The sequence below is a fragment of the Castor canadensis genome, chromosome 4, assembly GCF_047511655.1.
Source record: "Castor canadensis chromosome 4, mCasCan1.hap1v2, whole genome shotgun sequence".
Taxonomy (NCBI): Eukaryota; Metazoa; Chordata; class Mammalia; order Rodentia; family Castoridae; genus Castor; species Castor canadensis.
Window position 1 is genome coordinate 149,565,015 of NC_133389.1, and position 21,836 is coordinate 149,586,850.

Here is a 21,836-nt window from a genome sequence, read left to right on the forward strand (position 1 = left end):
ACAGTCTTCTAAATCCAACCACATTGTAAACAATGCACTAACTTTCAAGTTCCCTAATAAAACACAACCTTAGAGACTGTGATAGAGTATTCACCACTTCTGCTAGTTAAATCTAGATACTAAAACAATGTTCCTCCCTTTTTTATGAATACTTAATTCTCAGCAAAAAGCCTAACAAACTCCTCTCTACAAAACTAGAACAGCAAGAGAATTTAGGATTGCAACCAATGAATTCAAACATCCTTCCATCTCACTGCTTATCAATAGCTGTAAGATAAACTGCTATTTTGTTGAGCAACTGACTAGCTTAATGATTTCTCTTATTTGGGGGAATGAGAGCTTTTTAGAAAAATTGTGGGTTCTATTTCTCAAACATATTTTATTGTACTCATCTTTATAATATCTACAAAACTGCAATATATCTGCAAATGACAATAAATGATGCAATGCTGTATTTTAACAGTTATCTATGCTTATTATATTTATTGCTTTATACAAAAATTTAAATGAAAGGATGTAAGGTGGTATATTATATTCACTCTCCATTCAAAGAAAAAAATTCTTTCAATTAGAGAGTAGCTCTAATTAAAAAAATACTTTAAACATTTTTCAAAAAATTAGAATATATATTTTTAAGAAGGCTTGGCTTTCCTCCAGTCTATATACATGGTTAAAAGTTACAAAGAAATAAAATTATTGACATCTTAATGCACATTTGAAAACTATATAAACTTAAGCCCATAAAATAATTAACATTAAATAAGAAATCTCTGTACTATTGAAATTTCATGTTCTAAGTTGTTTTGAAGTTACCTAAATAATCTCTTTCCAACAACCTATTATGCTATATTAAGAAAGCTTTCTTTTTTAAAAACAAAAGTCTTTAAAAATCCACCATATATAAACTGTTTTAACCAGTTTACTATTAAGTATTATAAAACAGTACACATTACGAAAAAATAATGTCATTTTTATTTTTAGCCTGAGAGGCATCTAATAAGACCTTGGATATTAACTAAATTAAGTTAAACCTTAGAGAAGTGACTAAAGCAGCTTATTCAAACAAATCTATGATTGTTCGTGCAGACAATAATTTTAATTTGTATTAAATTTACAGCAAGTGGTCAAATGTGAATTACAGTTTCAAAAAATTGGAAACGCAACCATTGTTTTACATTGAAGGCATCCCTGGTTAACAGAACAAGGCCTGTTTCTTTCATCCTTCAACATGATATAGAAAGGGGGAAAGCAACCTTGTTTTGGGGAGGCACAATTATAAACAATTACATTCTAAAATACTTAGACTTCTTTTGATGTGATGAATTGTGTGTTAGGCTTCAGAAACAAACTGAAATTTTAAGTCCAAGTTTTTTCTTATTCCTAAGGCCACTTTCAAAATACACTGCCTCCAAAGATTTTCAACCAAGCATTGTCAGCACTTATTTTATCATCTCAAGTTTGGTCCTGCCATCTTCACTATATCTTTTCCTTTCTCATCTGCATATACTTGATTACAGGAAAACTGTGAGGTTATTTCACCAGTCTCAGGACAACACATTTTGAAAAGAGGATCACAGAACTACCGAGTTTTCTTTTGCTTCGTTAAAAGTATATTTTCACATCTCCAAACGGGAAGATACATAAGCCACACTCTGTAGCCAAATATCTTTTTTGTAAGTATCTCTCCAACTTTAAAAATTGGGAGAATGAACGCATCTCGAGAGAGAGATGATTAATATATAGGATTAAGGCAAACCACCCTGTCTACCACAAAGAAACAAATAGCAAAATAAGTAAAAACAAAAAAGTGTCATTTGTGAAGTATATGTCTTTAACTCTTTAAAAGGGAGTGAATATTTCAAGTTAAGTATTTACTTCAAAATACACTCAAGGGATTCAGAATAGAGATGGGAGCTTATCACCAAGTTTTGCCAGGGTTTTGTATCACTTCATGTGGGCCAATACAAAGAATCATATCACTTTAGAAAATATTAGGAGGGGAACCTTAGAAGGAAAAAATTTAAAGAAATGATTTAAATCACACACACAAAACCTGCATTGCATGCAGACTTGTGCATTTTATATGCAAAAGAGACCTAGTCAACTGGCATGCAAACTCAAAAGAATTTTAATGTTGAAATTTCTATTTTGTAAGACTACTTTTCCTAATCACGTTTAAGGAAAGTACTTGTTTAAGTAGTAAAAACAACAAAAGTTTTTCTTTAAATAACATTCAATTCTTGGGAGAGGTAGCTAATAAAGCTACCTTGCTATCTTCCCTGTTCTATAATTCATAACAAAGTTACCAACGCCAGTGTATAAACTTTACAGGCAACAGAAGCATTAAAGGTTCTAAGGGCCTGACAGATTCACCTTGATTCTTTATTTCCCACATGAAAGACAGCAAGACATATTCCTGTTGTCACTCACTTATCTTTCAAGCACTGTCCTAACTTCAAAGCAACACCATCACGATTGCTGATGTACTATCCTGGGCATTATAAACCATCCCATCAAAGCCAAACACCTAAACTTCATCCTAGAATACATCATCAGAGGCAAAGCAAAAGAGTTAAATCGCTAAAAAAGCTCTCTAGGAAAATCTAGAAACAGTTAGCTGGCTGTGACATAAACCTGCCAACACCTCAGCACACAGTGGCAAAGTGCCCAAAAAATGCCACCCTCTGGGTAAACCACTTTCTTGTTTTAACTCGAGATGAAGCTACCAGTTGCAAAGAGGCAACTAGGGCATTATTTGGCAACCTGGAATTGACTTCCTGTAATCCTACACCGAAACAGCTCCTAATCAACCTGAACCCTGACACCCGGGCTATTATCACTGGGCCGAGGGCTGCGCGCCTCCCGAGTGCTCCGCGCTGTTACCTCCCACGGCCTTGGCCACCGCGCCGTTGGGCCTCCCGCGGGCTCCCATGGGGCTGCCGTTCTGCTCCAGCCGGGCCACCTTCACCGGGGGAGGCCCCTTGACGTCGGGGCTGCCGCTCCGCCGGTCGGGGCTGTCCCGCAGACACGGGCTCTCGCTCCGCCGCTCCATGCTGCTCCGACTCGGAGACAAAGTTCCCACCGGCAGGTCGCAATAAAACGCGCAGGGACCTAGGGAGGGGGCGGAGGGGAGGGAAGGGGGAGGGAAAAAAAGAGGGAAAACCGCTCACACACGTGATAGACGTTCAGGCCAGTGGCAGAGCCTGCGCCACAGCCACACAAACTTCCTCCCACGCCGCCCGACGGCCCGAGCCGGGAAGCCGGTCCCAGCCTAACTAACACCGCGCGGGCCGAACGCAGCCCAGAACGTGAGGTGCTGCGACTGTGCCCCGGCGCGGCTCCCTAGGAGTTAGGGTGGCGCGGCCGGAGGTTGACGCCCAGGGCACCTACAAGTGGCCCATTCATGGGGTAGGGCTGGCAGGAACCCTTCTGGGATGCGACAGCCCTAGCCGTCTGGGGGTCAGGGTAGCGGGAGGGAGAAGAGAACTTCAGAAAAAGATGCGTCGCCCACTCGGCGAGGGAGCAGGGATCGACACAAGTCCAGAACCAAATTAATCACTCCATAGATGTGCCCAGCGGCCAGGCAGGGACCAAAGGCCTGGTGAAAGCACCCCGTGAGTCCCCGCTTTTTTTACCTTTACGGAGCAAGCACGCACATACATTTTACATATAATCAACCCTAATTCCACATTAATAACCATCTGAAAACACTTGGAGGTCTTTATCAGAATAACCTCCATCACACGAGCGTTATCATTTGGGAGCGTTATCTTCTTCCAACCCGAATGCTTTTTTAAAGCTCTTCGGCATAAAACACAAGAGCAAAAAGCATTAAAATTCTTAGGCGTAGGAGCAGCCTTCATTAATCCCATTTTAAAAATCACTCCAGAAAGTTTTTCTCCAGGTCTCCTGGCGGGCAGCGCACTCCTCACAGAAGCTGCAGGTCTCAGCACCCCAGAATTTGGGGGGGCGGGGGACGAGGAAGGAGGGGAAACACCTGATGAAACGGCGCTCTCATTGTCACTGACACTCGGGAGCAGCAGAAACCCTGCACCACACAGTGCGCCGGGAATCCTCGCGGGCGCTTTGGCCGCGGGAGGAGCCGCATCATCCGCGGTCTAGGAAACCAGGTGGGGGTGGCAGAGACAGGAGGGAAAGAGGGATGCGACGCTGTGAGAGATGCAGAGAGGGGGCGAAAGGGCTGCGAGGGAGGGATCCACCCGCACTTCCCTTCCCAGCTTCGCAGTCCGACCGGTGAGACCTGCGGCGAGGGAAATTAGCGGCCGGGGCTCCTGGGAACTCCCGAGCGGCGCGGGAGCCCTCGCCCTGCGTACTTACTGCTCACGGTCTGTCTGAAACTTGGCTGGCTGGGGCTCTGTCCATGGAGCAAAAGTAGAGAATCCAGGATGGAAAGTTTCTGGTGCTTTGCTTTGCCGTGTTCTCCCAGTCTTCCTTTCTCTTTACTCCTTCCCTTTTCCTCTTCCCCAGGTCCTAACGTTTAAGGGCCTGGGTCAGGGTGTCTTCTTCTGGTGCGGAGATGGTTGTTATGATGATGGTTGGGGGGGGGGCGGTGAGGGAGGAGGAGAGGGAAAGGAGGACTCCTCCAAAGGGGCACCAGAGCGAGCGGGGAGGGGGCGGGGAAGGGACGCGGAGGAGGGGGGAGAGAGGAGGCTGAAAGAGCCTTTCACACCTTCGGGAAGGAGACCGGTTCTGGAGAGAAAGGGCTGAGAACTGGGAGCAGGCGGTGGCGGCGGCGGCTGCCGGCTCGCAGTGCCGCTGGCTCGCCAGGAGGCGCGGCCCGAGCCGCGGGGCCGGTGCCACCAAGAGCCGAGAAGGCGCAGGGACCCGGGACCGCGCGCAGGAGAAAACGCGGCGGCCGCCCAAGCTGTCACCTCCAGCCTCTCCCCTCTCGGCCGCCTCTGCCAGCAGCCAGAGCCGGACTCACTGACAAGCCGCAGAGAAAGACACACTGAGAGGGAGATGATTATTAGTTGCGTTGAGTCATCAGGCAAAGTGAGTCCTTTTGGGTTGTCCTCGGTTTCCGATTTCTCCCCCTCCCCCTTTCCGTCCCCAGATCTAGCGCCTTCAAAATAATAATTTGGGGTGGGGGTAGGGGAAGTCTCTGGGTTATTTCGGGATGGGAATGGGGGGGACGGATCTAAACCAAAGCCAGACTGGTCCACCGCAATGAAGGAGGGGAGTGGGGGGCGGGGAGGAGGGCTGGGGAGGTTGCGGAGGGAGGGGGGCCCCGCCTGGCAGGAAATTAAACATCAATCAATCAATCGCTGTGAGCGCGGCGACCCAAAGGCGGCGGGGCTGCGGAGGAGGCAGAGGGACAGGCGAGGGGGTGGGTAGGAGGAAGGGAGAAAGGAAAAGGAGGAAGGGGAGAATCGGCGGTGGGAGAGGGGTGGCTAGGACCTCATGCGTGCGCGGGGCGGCCAAGGACCGATGGCAGAGGACTTAGTAGGGCTCGAGGCGGTGGCCGCAGCCGGCGGGTGGGTGCGTCTGGGCGCTGGCGGAAGCCAGGACTAGAGGTCTGGTCCTCCTCCTTGTGGCAAGTCCAGGGCGCGGCCGCCTCGCCCAGCCCCTAGGCGCACTCGTCCCGGCGCGGAGGCGGCGGCGACTAGGCAGGCGCTGGGTGCCGCGTCTCCCGGCACAGAGGCAAGACTGACGCGCTAGAGGCGGCAGCAGCTGCCTGGGCTCCGGGCTCAGTTAACAGCGCGGAGTACTTTCGACTTTGGGGATAGGAGGACGATCGCCTCCCCCACCCACGGCCTCCGCCCACCACCCACCGCCTCCGCCCCTCCGAGCAACTTTTCTCGGTGTCTACGAGCTCCCCCGCCGCGCGGAGCCGACCGTCCAGGCCCGTGGCTCTCCGTGCCGCCGCACGCAGGAAAGGCCGCTTCTCCCTCAGAGCTGCGACGGCCGCGGGTCCGGAACAATAGCCCGGGTGTCCCGAATGGCAGGAGCAAGGCCACCGCCCGCCGGGCTGTGGGTGGCACTGGAGAGGGTGTTGCACGGTGGGCGCAGAGCGGGATGCATCCTTGGATGGCATCCCTGGAGCGCTCGCAGCGCCGGCGACATCGCGAGCGGCGCAGCCCAGGCCGCCTGGAGGCCGTGACGCGGTGGCGGCAACGCGGTAGGGCTGCCGGTTCTGGGGCTGCGGGACTAGGGCTCCTGAAGACCCCAAGCTGCTCCTGCTCTGGCTTCGGGCACGAGTAGGGCAGTGCGGTGAGGACCCAGCCTCCCTGCCTACGGTGAGGCCGCGCAGAAGCGTCCCCAGCAGGTCCCGCGAAGGCGTAACCAAGACACAAACTTTTGCCGACTCCCGCGGCCTTGGCCGCCCGCAGCCGGGCTCCAGCCGCGGTGCTCATTTAAGGTGGCGCCGGCACTAGCCGAGCAGGACGAGCTCCCGGCCGCGCTTTTGTCCTGGCGGCCCCGCTTGGGCGCGGGCCTCCTTAAGAAAAAGCACGTGGGCAGGGGCCGCAGCCCCCTCGAGACTCCTGGGGCATCGGCGGACACTCGCTACTGGGAGCTTGGGCGTGAAAATGTGGACGCGTCCCTGCCGGCTCTGAGGCCAGAGAAGCCCCCTCAGCCGGCTGCGTCTCCTATACCTCCTGCAAACCTGGGCTCTCCCTCTTATTCCCCCGGACCCCAAGGACTCTCCCACGTCTCTCTGCCTGAGCCGCTGGTCCCCCTTAAGAAGCGTTGACTGTACGGCGGCGCCAGAGGGCCAAACTAAATTCGGTTTCGGCAAACGCGCTCGGGGGCAATTCTGGAAATGCTGGCCCCAGGCAGGGACAGCAGAAAGCTGTGTCGGCGGACAGTGACCGGGGCCAGGCCGTAGTCCATTCGCATCAACCCCCTCCACCCCCACCCTATGCTCTTGGCCCGGGAGGTTAGAGAGACTGTAGAAGAAAAAGGGTCCCAGAAATGAAACCTGCCCCTGGCCTAAGTCTCAGTGCCCAGATCCGGGTGAATCCCACACCCAGGAGTCGCCCACCAAGTTCCAAAGAAGCCCACGGCGCACCAGGGAGGCGATCGGAGCCCAGCAGAGAAAAGAAGCAAGCAGGATAGTAACCTCTGGGGAGCCACCCTGGGAGTTATAGACAGCGTTTTTCTTTTCCCAGTTTTTCTCCCCCAAATTCCATCTTCCCCACCCCCACCCCCAGTGAAATGGGTTACAGAAAATTCGAAGTTGGTGAGAGCACAATGGCTCAAGTAAACCAACCCTTTGTGGTAACTAAAAGATTTTTGGCAGCAAAGAAACGAACTGTAAGTTTGATCGGCAAACTTTTGTTTTAAAAAAAAATCTGTAATATATCGAAATGAGAAGAGGGTTGCAAAAATCCAACTACCACGGTCAAACTTAGCCCGTTTTTCAAAATGGGGAAAGGCTTATTTGTTGTTAATATCTTAACGATAATAGCGCCGTTCCTTCCTTACCTTGATGTTGTAACTGCGGAATCCTCCTCCGGATCGATGTCCAGGAACTTAGAAGAATTGATGATATTAGGACTTCGGTACTTCTGGAAAAAAAATGCAAATCGTTTAGCCAGGATCTTTTCTGTCTGATTCGTCACTATTATTATATCTGGTGATGCGAATGGTTGGAACGATTCAATCCTAAATCATTAATGAGCTATTTTATAAACACCACTGTCTGATCTTCATTTACATTTTGCTAAGGATCACTTCGCCAACCTCACAGGCTTGTGTCAATAGCATGATTACCGAGACTTCAGTTACACTCTTATAAACAACACGGCTGTGTTAATCGGTTAATATTTTATAAAGTGTAAATATTTTATTATGTTTTGAAGGAGACTATTGATTCTAAATTATTAAACCCCTGAGAAAAGCTATTTAAATAAAGTATACAATTAGTACAATTAAATGTACATTGTGGTTAGACTCTGCTCCCTTTCAAATTCATTGATTTTTCTTGTTCGTTTCTGATACTAAAAAAAAAACCCTATCAAAAATCCTAAATTATTTCAAATTACATTTAAAAATAAGTAGGCTACATTTGACATAGAGGAAAATGTCAAATTCGATAAATTGTTACCAGAAATGTATTTTGAATGTAGAATTATTTTTAGTAACATTTAAAAAATTTCTTTCAACTTCATAAAGGAGAATTCTAGGTAGTTTTTCGATGTATGCCCAGTGTATTTTTTTTTACCTTTAATTTTGTTCATAATAAAGGCCTTTTCTGTTTCAAATTACATGTTTTTTACTACAAAATTTTTGAATTGTCTTTATTTCAACTAAAGCAGTCGTCTCAGGCATGTTTAATTTCGACAATAAGAAATACTTTAACACTTTTTACTTTTTGCTAGGATTTTCTACTTTTTAAAGCATTAAATAAATTTGATGATGATTCAATGTTTTTTGTTTGGTTTCGTTTTGTATTCCTCATTATGGTTTGTTTCTAAACTTTTAAAAACAAAATCACACTCAAAAAATAGAATTAAGTACTTTGTCTTCTTTAAATACTGTGATCCAGTACTAATTTTTGCGAATTAGGAGATACTTGTTCTGTGCTCAAAACGTTGAAGTTCACTTCTGGGGGACATTTTTTTGTAGGAAATCTGCTCCGAGGTTCCCCCTTCTCCCATCCCCAATTTTAAATGTTATTTAGTGGAAAAGACTCCTGTCTTTTATAATCACACTACAAGCTGTTATTTTTTTTTTAAGTCAACGGATCTTTGTAAGTTGGGTTTGAATGTGCAGTTTTTCTTTTTTTCCACCGTCTCTTTTCTTTCTTTCTCCTGCCAGGCCTTTCTTCTCCTTTCTCTTGTGACCTGAACGTTTAACGACAACATTGCTTGATTTCTCTTTGTCGCCACCGAGGTTTTTGCCTTGGGAACCCTCCATCCAGGTCAACCTGGACCGCCCCGGCCCCACCGCCCTGGTGGGGTGCAGAGTGCCAGGCGCAGGACGTCCGCTCTCGCTGGGCCACCCGGGCCTCTGAAGGCCCAGCATTCATCCCCAGGCTCCTGGGCTTTCAAGTTCGGTCACCCAGGCAAAGAGGCCCTCCCAACGGCGCGCTACCTCTTGAGAGCTCGGGAAAGTGTGCTGTGCTTTCCCTCCACCCCACACACCCCGGGAAAACTCTATGGGAACTGCAAAGGTCAAAAGCCTTCGACGGCTTCTGGGAACCAAAGCGGGCCAACCTCTTCTCCCAGAGCTTGCCCTACTGGGGGCGGGAGGAGGGCGGAGGGAATCATTTCTGTCTAAAGAAGCCCATGCCAACTCTGAAGCCAATTTCCGCCAAGGACTGTCGGTGAAGAGTTAGGCGAGCAACACTTCCCCGGACAGCATAAGGGCGCAAGGCTTAGATTGGAAATCAGATGCATCCAGAAGACAAGGGCCAGGGGCCAGAATGCCCGGAGGGGAACTCGCCTTGAAGCACAGGTCAACCTGGATGGGCTTGAGGCCTTTCCCAGACTTCTTTGGGGGCGTCTGGGAACTGACCAGAGCACAGGGGCGGGGGGCACTTACTTCGTTATCCGCACGCCTTCCTCTTGGCATCAGAGCCCTACAAATCAACCCGCGCCAGGCAAAAATAAATTATTCCTGGTTCCTCCAGCCGCTCCAAGGGCCTGGGCGGGGGCGGAGCAGAGAGGAAGCCGTCGGGCGGCGGAGGTCCTCCTCCTGTTCGCAAATGAACTTGCCCCTGCTGCCAGGACAGAGAGTTGCGTCCTGGGGGGATGCCTGATTGCAAAAGGATGGTGGGCACCTAGTCCGCGTTAGGTGGGGAGCAGAGCGCCCAAGGGGACCTGGAAGGGGTTGGAGGTCTGGAGAACCTAAAGTACATAAGTCCAAAGGGCTGAAATGGAAACACTATGGTTAGCCCAGGAACTGCCCCAGGAGAGGACAGGGAGTTTTTAGGGTCCCAGGTGTAGGAGATGGACTTCAGGCGTGGGCTCTGTCTGCCTGGATGGATGGAAGATGGAAAGGAGACGGGTTTCAGGCCAGGGGAGTCGTGGGATGGAAGATTTGGATGTTTGGTCCACCGCCGCGGGTGGGAGGTCCGGGAAGGTGGAGGGTCTTTGGACTCTGGGCACTACCCTGGAGACTCCTGGCAATGCTTTCTCGGGGCTATCTGGTCCAGTCATTCTTTTTCAGAGTCAAGAGCTTAATAAGTGGGTTTCCTTCTGCGGCAGCGCAGTGAGAAAAGGATTGCCCTGCTAAACTAGTTTATTTATGAGAAATCGACAGTAAAGGACTACAAGGCCAAGGGGGGAAGAAAAGAAGCCCAAGGAGCCGCGGCTGCCACCCGCCCCCACCTCGGCATGGGTCGCGCTCCGGTCCCACTGCAATTTTACTGCGGGAAACACCAAGCGTGGCACAGGGACTCGGGTCCAAGGTGGCGGCGAAAGACTTGCGACCTCAGCTAGTTGTCAAGGTCCTTTCACCCTCGAGACCAGGTCACTGCCAGGGTCCCGGCCCGGAGTCGAGGCGTCCTCTCCCCACAGCGCCACCGCGTGGGCTGTGGCCGAAACCTGCCGCGCCGGCTGGAGCCAGACCTTCCGCATCGCCAGTTCTCGGGTTTGGGTGCCGGGGGTTGGGGCGGGGAATGGGCACGTCCCCGACCTAGGCACCCGCAGACCACTCAACACAAAAACGCGAGGTCGCGCGCAAAACATCGTCGCCTGCAGTTTGTCCCAATCTCTTGTAATGAAAAGTACACCTGAAAACTCTAAGCCATGGCATTCCATCCGCACCCCAAACTCTAGGCGGGCAGGCCTGCTTCGCGAAATCCTCAGCCACCCCTAGAAAGGGCAGGCGAGCTCAGGCAGCTGAGGCCGAGGCTCCCCAAGCCGGAGCAGTTTCCCGTTCTATGCGGGCTCTGGGCCCGCGCTGGTTTCGAACCACTCGGAGAGGGCAAGAAAGACTGCTGCGGGACCCAGGGTCCCAGGCACTTACTGGGACCGAGGAGGATGCGGCGGGTGGTCGGAGTGTGCCGCGGACCAAAATCGTCAGGAGTGGCGGAGAAGGTAGAGGGCTTCCCAGGCTGGAGCCTCGACTGTACTCTAGGTCTCAAGAAGCCCCTCGGACACCCTCTCAATCCATCAGGACTTGACATCCGGGCTAAGGTCCAGGTGGCAGTGATGGCGGCGTCCCGGGACTCAGTTCTTTCCCACCCTGCAGTGCCTCCCCTCACGGCCCTGTGGCAAAGTCCAGAGGAACTAGGCATCACCTGGCACCGTCCAGGAGCCACATCAGGATTTGGGAGCCCCTATATCGGGCTTAGAGGACTTCACTTGGTTGGGGTTTATTTTAAATAAATTCAATTCTCTATCGGCCCCACCCCCGCGCTCACACACGCACAGTCACACACACACACACACACACACACACACACACACACACACACACGGTCAGCTATTGAAAGAGACGACTCAGAAAGGTGTAAATTCACCTGGTGCCCACTCAATTTACAAAGCTCCCAATCACACACACACACACACACACACACACACACACACACACACACACACACACACACGGAGGGAACCCTGGGTCCTATGCCGATCCCTGCCCGACGAGTGCCCAGCGGCGCCCGCAATGGAACAGCGAGGCCCGAGGGCTGAGTTCTGCACTCCGCAGCCACTGGGCCTGCTCGCCCACACCTTCATTATTGGCTGTGACCTGTTCATTTCTAAAGTCTGATAACCGGTATTCCCCTAGATAGCAGGCCCGTCATCCCCTGCCAGGTGGCTCACCTCAACTCGCTGCGCGTGTCTTCGCCCCTCAAGCGAGGGGTGGTGGGTCAGGGCGCCGACGCTGGCTACTCACCTCCAGGAACCAAGAGACCGTGCCTTCGGCGTCGCTCGTCCAGCCCGGGGCTGATTTAAATAACTAATAAGCTCAGAGAAATTTTACGAGGGGAACTTTTCCTTTTAGTATCAATAAAGCCTAGTAATTGGGTTTGTTGGTTACCTAAGCTCGAGTTTCTCTCTCTCTCTCTCTCTCTCTCTCTCTCTCTCTCTCTCTCTCTCTCTCTCTCTCTCTCTCTCTCTCTCTCTCTCTCTCTCTCTCTCTCTCTCTCTCTCTCTCTCTTCTCTACGTTTTCAAAAACCGGCAACTGTGTGTGCGTTTGTGTGGGGTGTGTGAGCGTGAGTGTGAATGTAGCAAAGTTGTTTGTTTCAAAAGCCCTCTGCCTGGAGAACAATCATCATTGTCGCTCCGGAGTGAAGAGTTTCGAAAGGTGAACTGTTATTTCAGAGGAGGAAAATATTGACAACAATTCAAGTCTCACGAGAAAGATATAAGGAGCGGGGGTTGTAAAGATTTTCCCATTGGTTGCGATCGAAAGAAATTTGCAGCATTTCCCTAATAGTTTGCATCTTAATTAACTCTCACTACATTCTGACGCATGGATTGTAGTGTTGTTTTTAGTAAAGACTGCTATAGTATAATACAGTCCAAATTTTTATTTTTATTTTCCAAGACTTTTCAAAGAATGTTCTTGATAGTAAATAATTTTTCCACCTGTGAAATAAGCCCCAGTTTAAAAACATATAAGACCTTTCATAAACAATAACTTCCAATTTGTTAGTGTCCATGGAGCTGTTTCTGCCTAAATAAAATCACTGAAATCTGAAAGCAATCTAGGCATAGTTTTCGCCAACCATAGTAATAGGTATTCTTTTTTCATTTTGTTGTATGGAAGTTAAAGACACCATTAAAGAGACTTATTGAAAAGGCATTGTGCTAAAATTTACCTGAACTTAAATTCCTTACCAAACCCAACATAACTAGTGCTTACGAATGTCCACCTAACGAAATGAAGAGGATTTCTGAATCACTTTGGTATTGGGGTCAGATGCTAAGTAGTCAAAGAAAAAAATGGGATTTAAGCTTGCAAGCCAAGAATCCCAGGAGGAGAGTGCTGGCTTCTGAAGTTCCAAGGAGCACACCCAAACCTGTGTACTCAGATCTCTGTGTTTTTGTATTATGAGGGATATTTCCTTTTCATTTTTAGCTGGAAAATTGATGGGCTTCTCTTAGTTTGCTTGGTTTTAGTCTGTGAGACCCAAAGTCGTCTGAGGGTTGTCAGGTAACTTACAGAGACAGTATTTTGGAGACAGATGCAGCCCTTTGCACATTCTAAGAGGTAAAGGGCTCTATTTGCTCCCTACCCTCTCCTCTTCACCCACTGGCAAGGGGCCTCAGAGCTCCTAACCCCTCTCTTCCTTCTTCAGATTGTTCCCCACCCCTTATTGACCCTTAGCTGCCACAGAAGCAGATCTTGAGCTATGGTTGTAGATTCCCCATTTCCTACTGACCCAGAGGGTTACTTACAGTTTTCTTTTCTATCTTCTTCCCACCCGGCTCCCAGGACCACCTATGGTCCTCAATTGGTGCTACCTTCTGGTTCCTAGCAGCCACCCTAGTGCTTTTGCTCTGGGAGCTCTAAGTAGCTACTCTCTTTTTCCCCCAGGCTGGTCATGTTGCGGAAGGAGGTGTCCTCCCAGTGCTGTCCAGTTAAGAAAGTGGCAAGGAAATATAGAAGAATTAAATTAAGAAGGAAAGTGCAGAGCTCAGTAAGATAAGAGCCTCAGGTGGCACCTCAGCTCCCCCGCCCCAGCTTACCCCAGGTCTCACTGACTCCCTACTTTTCCAATGGAGGTCCCCGTTCCTGGGCTTGGGTGGGTCTTGGCTGCTCTGGGAACCTAGGTTGTCCTTCATTTACCTCCCTGCTATCCTGGGTTTTGGTTTCAGTTCAGCTGTTTTCTGAGGAGTATTCTTTTTTTCTATCTTTGCCTTATCTGCCTTTTTTCTTTGGGGGGGGGGGTGTTTGTTTTTAAGGGCATCTCCCAACCTGGCTTCTGCCAGACCCTTTCTGCCACCTCCTCAAGCTCCATGTTCAAGAGCAAGAAATGATATTTCTGTTCATAGCAGATTTAATTAAGACTCTTTGGGCCCCCAATCAATGCACTCTGATTTGAAAAATCAAATGGAATCACATCTTCGACGTGCGGGCCCACCGGCTGCCCAGACTGAAGACAGAGACTGCTGTCTTTGTAAATGGGCATCACTGGAACTGGGTTAATTCCCTGTAGGATTGGCCCTACTGGTCCCACGGGACGCCAAGTCAGATCTCCCGGCCAGATCCGTGCTTTCCTGGTAGGGGCGTAAAGGGGTAGATGTCCAGAAGGCTCCTGGTGGCAAGTGGCTAAGGAGCTGGGCGTTGGACTTCTTCGGATCCGGTTTTTCATTTGCTACAGCTCGTTCCAGCCTGAGGCTTTAGCCCCAGGGCTCCCTTCGTCCCAACCCTACAGTTTTAGCTGCGGTGATGGAGGGAGAGGCTAGTCTTCATTTTTCCCAAGTTGTGCAGCCAGCAGCTTCCCCTCCCCCAACTCTCTAAGGTACTTGCTTGCAGCAGAGGTGTTTTTCTAATTTGTCATCATTGAAAACCTCAGACGACTGGGGTTCAAAACTTAAAAGGCTTCTAGGGATGCTCTCATTTCAGTCACTCAACGGAAGGGGAAGGGGGCCGAGGGTGGGGGAGACGGACGCGCGACAGACATTTCAATGTGTTGTCCTGTGCGTTGCATCACCTGCAGCCCTGCGGCGCCGCACACGCATTTGTCCATCCTTCCCTTTCCTCTTACGGACTCAGGAAGTATCCTGGCCACATTCTTCAGCCCTCGGAAAGGAAAGGGGTCAAGGTCTGTGAGGGCTCCGCTCCACCAACATACCTGCCTGGGACCCGGGACCCAGAGACCAGAACCTGGTGCCTGGGGTTCAGTTATAACTTAGTATGGGTGTACCCTCTCGAGGGCTTTTTTTCTCCCCTACATCAAATGTTCACCCCCATCCCTGGCCAGAGACCATGTCTTTGCCATCCCTGCGATTCCAATCCTCTGAAAGCCACAAATTTGCCACCAGCCCCATGGTGTCATTTTTAATTGAACCCCCTGGATTGTCAGTAGATTGGAGTTCAACAAGAGTACTCCTCCTCCACCACCTAAGGATTCAGAGTTTTAAACAGTCTGAGCGTGCCTGCAGGGAACAGAAAGGGGGTGTCTCCAAGAAGTATGGAAAGTAGCAGGGAGCAGCCGCCTCACAAGAGACCTTAGCAGGATCGGTTCTGGCTGGCTGAGTGCGTCTGGGCTCGAGGACCAATGGCCTCCTGCAACCAGGGTAGGAAGACTAGGGCGGGAGAGTAAGTAGAGTTTTGTCTTTTCCTTTCCTTTTCTTTTTTAACGTCCGTTTTTATTTCAGTGGAAAACCAACCTTAGCACTAGAAGGGTGTAGCTGTTGGTCCCAGAGTGGCCTGTGACTCGCTCCTCCCCTCGAGGCTCTGGCCCGCAGTGGATGGGGAGTAACAATCTGACTTTAGCTCTGGAGCGCGACATGGCAGGGCCTTTCCTTTGACAAGGCCTCGGTGTCCAACTGGAGCCCAGCGAAACCCCTCCCGTGTACCTCTCGCTTGGGACCGGTAGTGAGAGGGGAGGAGAGCAGTATCTACCCTGGCACCTCCTCCCTGAGCGAGGTCCGGCGTGGCCTTAGTGCGTGAGTCTGAATAAGCTCCACAGCCAAAGGGTGGAAGAAGCACCGGTCTTAGTTAATTGGACCGTGGGCAGCTGCTGGCGATTGTAACTCCCTTCCCCCTCTTGTAGGGCAGTCAGGAGGTGGCCAGGGAGCCCGCCAGCAGCCCCCGCCCCTCTGGCCGAGCTCCGGCCCCAACAATCTCTGCACTTTGTCATCACGCCCGAGTATTTGACATTCGCAATTATCTGCAAATACCCTGATCGGTTTGTATATGAAACACTTTTTTTCCTGCCTTAAGGTTGGAATCTGGTAAGTTTCAGGCAAGTGGTTGAAGGCGGAGGTGACCCGGGGAATCACGGGGGACACGGCCGGTGAACCCGATTCAGCTAGGTGGGCGCCCAGAACTAATAGGTCCGCGCGCTGCTTCGTGTTTCCCTCGTTCCCCACCCCCATTCGCCGCCAGCATCTCCCCAAGGAAAGGCTGCAAGGAGGCAAAGAAGGGCCCGGGCCAGGAACCTCTGGTCCATCTTTGAAAGGCACAGCCCCTAATCTCAAGGGAGATGGAGGCTGAACGGGCAAGGGACATCCTGCTACAGCAATGCTAAGGTTAATCATCTTGAAAACCGGAAAGGGCGCTGCCCGGCCTAGTAGCCATTATGGAGAGTATCAGTCACCAGTTCTCGATCCAGCGACCGAATTACAGAGTCATCCCAGGGAGCCCTCTGCCCTGAGCCCTCCTCCCCTCCCCCGCCGTCCGGTGTGTGTGTGTGTGGGGGGGGTGGCAAGTAAACCGGGTCCAGGTTCTAAAGAAGCGGATGCCCCTTTGACCCTCCTCCGCCTTCCCCACCCCCAGAGGTTCCTAAATCCCGGGAAGCCAGTTCCCAGATCGCTCACCAGTCCTACAGGGAAGTTTCGGGCTACCTGTTCACAACAGATCTTCTACTAAAGCAAAAGAGAGAAAGAAGAGGGAGAGGGAGAGGGAAAGGAAGGGAGGAAGAGGGAGAGGGAGAGGGAGAGGGGGAGGGAGGAAGGGAGAGAGAGAGAGAGAGAGAGAGAGAGAGAGAGAGAGAGAGAGAGAGAGAGAGAGAGAAAAGAAAAGTGATGGTGGTGGGAGCGAGGAGGCTAAACGAGCGAGATCACTTGTCTGGCTCTTCTGGCCCCGGCAGAGTCTAGGGGCCTAGAGCTCAGGGACCCGGTGGCCAGAGGTGCTCGCAAGGTGCACACAGCCTGAGCGCCCACCGGACTCGGCATCTTCGGTGCCAAACCGAGCTCCTTTGCTACAGGCGTGTGTGTCATCGACTTCAGAAAGAAACACTTCAAGAAACCCCTTCTCCACTCATTTAACTTGCCGCTCTGCTGCAGACACACCTGATTTAGTTGCCTTTCACACCTATTACTCACATTTTCCGGGAAAGAGGGAGGAGGAGGAGGGGTTAGAGAAAGGTGTGTTTGGTTGAGGGGGGAGCAGTTTGTGCAACACCTTCAAAAATGGGGGAGGAGTAGTTTAGAAAGTCTGTAACAGTCCAACTAACAACTTGCTGGTATATTCTGAAAAGTCAGACAGAAAAAAAGGAAGCAGACGGAAGAATCCCTCCCTTTCTCACCCTCTGCCCTCCCCCAGCCCTCGGGACCTGGCCTGCCACTCAGGCTGGGGAACAGGAGTATGAGGGTGGAGGACGCCAGCTCGGACTCAGCCCAGTCAGGCAATAAAGTGTGGGCGTCTCGAGGTCTTTACAGTCTCCAATGGCGCCCTTGACCCCGAGAGCCCTCTCACAGGTCACAGCCGCCATCCAAAGATTCCCGGGAAACAACCCGCAACCCTTGGCTTTGGAGTTTGGTCAACGACTTGAGCCACCCAGGGCTTTTATTTAGACCCTGACTCGTCCGTAGATGTCAAGGTGCCGCAGCGAGGCCCCAGGCTGTGTGCCAAGCTGGTGGAGTTCTGCTTGGGTCTAGGGGATTAGGACCTCAGCGGTCCCAGGGGAGAATAGGTGACACCCACTGTGCCTTGGGCTGGGTGCAGACCTGCTCTCCGCCTGCAGAGGAAGTGAAGGCAGGAAGTCCTGCGGCAGATCAAACCTTCGCCCTTTAATCTCCTATCATTATTCCATGCGCGCATCTTTATTAGGTGTGTGACTTCTATATTTCCAGGTCTTTTTCCACAGAAAATGTCCCAAGGATTGGGTTCAAACTACATATTTGGGTTCCCAGGTGACGCTTTTCGGTATTCACCCAACAATCCCCTCCCCTTCCCACATACACACCGTGGGTATCCGGGGCAGCGCTTACTTGGGCAGAATTGATGTCAGCTCGGGCCCAGAGGAGTACGCATTGCACAGACCTGCGCGCCGAATTGCACCTTTGCCAGAGTCTGTACTGAGCGCCCTTGAACCAGCTGGCGACCCCGAGCTCCTGCAAGCGTGCTCCCACTTTGAAACTAATTTGCGCCCTAATAGGTCTAATTCGCGCTCGGATCCCAGGCGCAAGAGGGAAGTCCCAAAGCGAGGGCCAGAAGCTGGGGCATTCCGTCGCTCACCTCAGTCCTTGATTTCGAAGGCCTCGGTTGACTATCTGTTTTGTCAGGATACTGCAAAGAGACTGGGCCCACGGAGGCGCTCTTACCCCGAGTCCGGTTCTCCGAGGGCAATCGGAATCAGGATCTGTAGTGCGGGCGACCCAGGGCGTGCGCAGATCGGAGGCTGGGGAGAGGGGCTCTGTGCAACTGGGCGGTCGGCTACCCCTTCAGAGACTAGCCCTGACTTTGTTGGTAACTGAAGAAGCGTCTCTGAACTCGGGAAGCGTGTGCTGGGACACCCTCCTGCACCCTCATACCTAACCCCACCGTTCCTTGCCAGGCCTTGTATCTTCCCCACCACTCGCCCGCCCCCGCGGCCCCTCGGGTTAGAAGGCGTGCGGCGGGCACTAGGTTTACAGAGCCGGGGCGTCAGATGTTTATTTGCAGCTAATTGCTTGTGCTGGAAAATGCTTACCCTGGCCGAGCGCTTCCGCCCTGCGCAGGTCGACCCGGCCCATTGCAGCTTTCTGATCCCACCCTCGAAGCCCGGGTGGCCCTGAGAGGCGACGGTGCCACTCGGGACTGGCCACTGACGCTGCGCGGGACTCCCAGTAGGGGGAGCCGCCCCGGGCGCCAGACCGCTCTGGCCCAGACCTCGGGCTGGCTCTGCGGCCAGCGTCCACCTGCAGTGCCCAGCGCTGGCAGCCTCCTCACCTGCCCGGGAGATGTGCGCGCAGCCAGCAAAGAAAGGAACACAGGGGGCCCAGCTCGCGAATAATTCCCGGTTGTTTCCGAGCAAAGAAGACAAGGGAGAACTAAAATATACTTGAGTAAGTTGTAGGTGAGGAGATCGCCTTTTCTCCCATCTTCATACCCATATGTATACATATATACCTATGGGAAAATCTAGTCTTAGCCCTCAGATTCTGAGCCTAGTTTAAAACATTTTAGGTGATCTAAGCCCTTCTCATTGTACTCCCAAGTCCATGAACTTTCGGTGGACTCAGGAGAGACTTGCTTGCTGGCTTTGCTGCAGACTTCAAGGCTTAGAAGGTTTCATTTTTAAGGTAGCAACATTAATCCAAGATCGAGGGGAAAGCAGTTTGCTAGACTGTGAGCCTACTGACCACTCCACCAGGTCCAGTATGGCAGTGCACCTGTGCTGAGGGGCGAGACACTTCCTAGTCAGAACCCCCACTGATGGAAGACTGCAGCCTTTCTTTACAGACACATCCCTTCTTCCACAGGAACCCACAACTCCTAGGAGCTCTCCTAATGGCACGACAGTAAAGCCTCTGCAGAGGGAATCCTAAGAGCAAGAAATTTCAGACTCAGACCTTTAGGAAATCTAAACAGCATCTAGTCTCTCCTTTGTAGTTTATTGGTGAGGAATTAGAGCCGGGTAAAGGCAAAGAATCACACTCCACATGAGAAAGTTCCTGAGCGGAGAGTTGAGACTGACACTCCTGCTGTGACCTTCAGTCCAGTGCAGCTTTGACTATCAGGTGCTACTAGTCTTCTGATTACCATTGTGTTTTTTTTAATTAAACATACTCCTTTAATGCTACTATTGTTTATATTATTAATACTAATATTATTGTAATAATAAAATCTGGAAAGTCTTTAAAAGTAAGAATATTATATTTGGTTCAAATGAAGGGCTGAATTTAGAAATGGAGTTATATATACCATTAAAATGTTTTGGGGAAATAGTAAATAAATATTTGTATTGTTTTATCCTAATATAAGAATATTAGAGAGCTGGGGATGTGGCTCGAGTGGTAGAGAGTACCAGAAAAGAAAGAATATTAGTTACATGTAAATACATGAATAAGTGAACAAAACAGAACAAAAAGGTGGGACTGTTAACATCATAAATGTTTGCTTCCAAGTTGTATAATTTTCTCCAAATATCAGACCTAATTTAGTGCTTAATTTAAATGTGATTTTGTTTTGCTTTGTTATAAGTTGTCATTTTTAAGGATCAAAAGTAATGAATATACACATTTCTAAGATCATTCCTTAGAATAGTAAGGGAAGAGTTTTAAATAAAATAAAACAGAAGCCCAGCTTGGCAGTGCACAAACTATAAACCCAGCACTCAGGAGGCTGAGGCAGAAGGACCTTATGTACAAGGACAGCACGGGCTGCTTAGTGAGACCCTGTCTCAAAAAAAAAAAAAAAGAGACAAACAAATAGAAATACAGTATACACTGGCTTTATAATAAACCATATAAATAAAATATAAATGGCATTTTGTTATCCTCTGTAACTGCTGTCTTTTTAAAATAAGATCAACACAGAAATTATTATTTTCAAGGATATTTCAGTATTCCTATCTGTATTCCTGTTCACAAAGTCAAAGAGATACATTATCAAATGGAAATGTTTCAGTCTTTTTCCGTAACTAATATCTGATCTTTAGCAAATGGTGCTGTGATGTCACTGAAATGGGTATTGGACAAGGTACCAATTGATTTATTGATTTCCCTTCTTCAAAGTCCTTTGGGAATTGGGGAGAAGGAAAAGCAGAGGTTGGCTGAGATGTGCAATACTTATTCTATCACACACACAAAAATTACATTTGGCTGATAAAATTGACAATTCTGAAGTATTGCTTACTGAAATTCATAATGGGGTGACATTGAGGTCACTCAGCTGATCCACCTGCCTTTTCCCCACTTAGTCATTTTATTTGCCCATCAAATTTCAACCTTTTAAATGCCAGAAAACACCAACTTTCCAGTGGACTGCAACAATGCAAGCAGGAGGCAAGAGGAAGCTCACAGGGTAGAGAGTGGGAAGAGAATGGAATGCACATTGTATATTCGAACACACAAGCATATAAGTGCTGCTCCAGGGTTCCTGCAGCTCCAGAGCATCCCTGAATGCTCACACTTGTGCAGATCTCACAAGCCATGTCCTCTGGTCCATGCTGTATGACGTCCCTCCTGGGGAGTCTCCAGCAGCTTTCTGTGACCGAAACCTATTATGGGTCAACAGCAGACACATGGTAATGAGGAACCTTTAGTCTTCTAGGAGATAATTTCAAAAACAGGAGTACTTTCAGCTCCACTCACTGAAAACTGGTTTTTAAGGAGAAAGACTTTTAATTGAGTCCTGTTAAAAATGCCAACTAAACCACCGGAGAAATTCCACATTGTAACATCTGCCTAGGAATTACCACACACAACAGCATCTACAGGAAAGATGAATAAAAATAGGCTTCAGACTTCCTCTCCCTTAGCACTTGGGAGGGTATGCTGCGTTGAGTAGTAACAGGGAAGACTTACCATAATGCATTCTAACCACAACTGTACTTTACTTTGTTTTTCTCGCCCCCTCCCACTCCCCATTATAAGAAAAACTGGGTATTTTTGCCTTTCAACTGTTCTGTGGATTTATCTCAACCCTGTAGGTTTAGCAGCAGAATCTAAGAAATTCCTATTTACCAAGGCCACTTGACCCTTCTGTCTTGTGTGTGCCACTCCAGAAGAGGGATGTGCTTCTAGGGTGTGGCCCCTCTTGCAGCTGGATTGTAGGTGCTCCCTTCTCTGAGAGAAGCTGGATGAAGGATGCCCAGGAAGAAGGATCTAGTACACTGTTTACACCCCTCCCTCTATACCAGGGAAGCCTGGGTGAAAATGTTGGGCAGGGAAGTATGGTGGGATGGGGAAATGAGAACTAGAACCTTCACCTTTAAGGAGGTTATGCCAGTGATGCAGGAGATGACTCTCTTTTTAGAAGGTAAATTTATTTAAACAAAGCATTCTTCCTAAAATGCTACTGAAGGCTATTAAGATTTCAG

General features: G+C 49.8%; 1 protein-coding gene and 1 long non-coding RNA gene across 7 annotated transcripts in view; one reads left to right on the top strand and one right to left on the bottom strand.

Moving 5' to 3' along the window:
- Satb2 (SATB homeobox 2) overlaps positions 1–11,989 on the bottom strand; it is a 179,035-nt gene extending 167,046 nt beyond the window's left edge. Inside the window, exons 1-3 of one of the 4 annotated variants that reach the window (XM_074071340.1) lie at positions 11,736–11,989; positions 7,447–7,529; positions 2,884–3,111 (exon numbers count right to left, since the gene is read on the bottom strand). In XM_074071340.1, coding sequence (XP_073927441.1) covers positions 2,884–3,052 — 169 coding nt within the window. In that variant the 5' untranslated portion in view covers positions 3,053–3,111; positions 7,447–7,529; positions 11,736–11,989. Of the gene's footprint in view, positions 1–2,883; positions 3,112–4,338; positions 4,492–7,446; positions 7,530–10,935; positions 11,270–11,735 lie in introns of those variants that run through there. The other 3 variants (XM_074071341.1, XM_074071342.1, XM_020151578.2) reach the window with 3 other exon arrangements.
- The window catches only part of LOC141422615 (uncharacterized), a 246,958-nt gene continuing 229,806 nt past the window's right edge, over positions 4,685–21,836 (top strand). The window contains exon 1 of one of the 3 annotated variants that reach the window (XR_012447326.1): positions 4,685–5,013. This is a non-coding gene — a long non-coding RNA (uncharacterized lncRNA). Of the gene's footprint in view, positions 5,014–14,728; positions 15,185–21,836 lie in introns of those variants that run through there. The other 2 variants (XR_012447325.1, XR_012447327.1) reach the window with 2 other exon arrangements.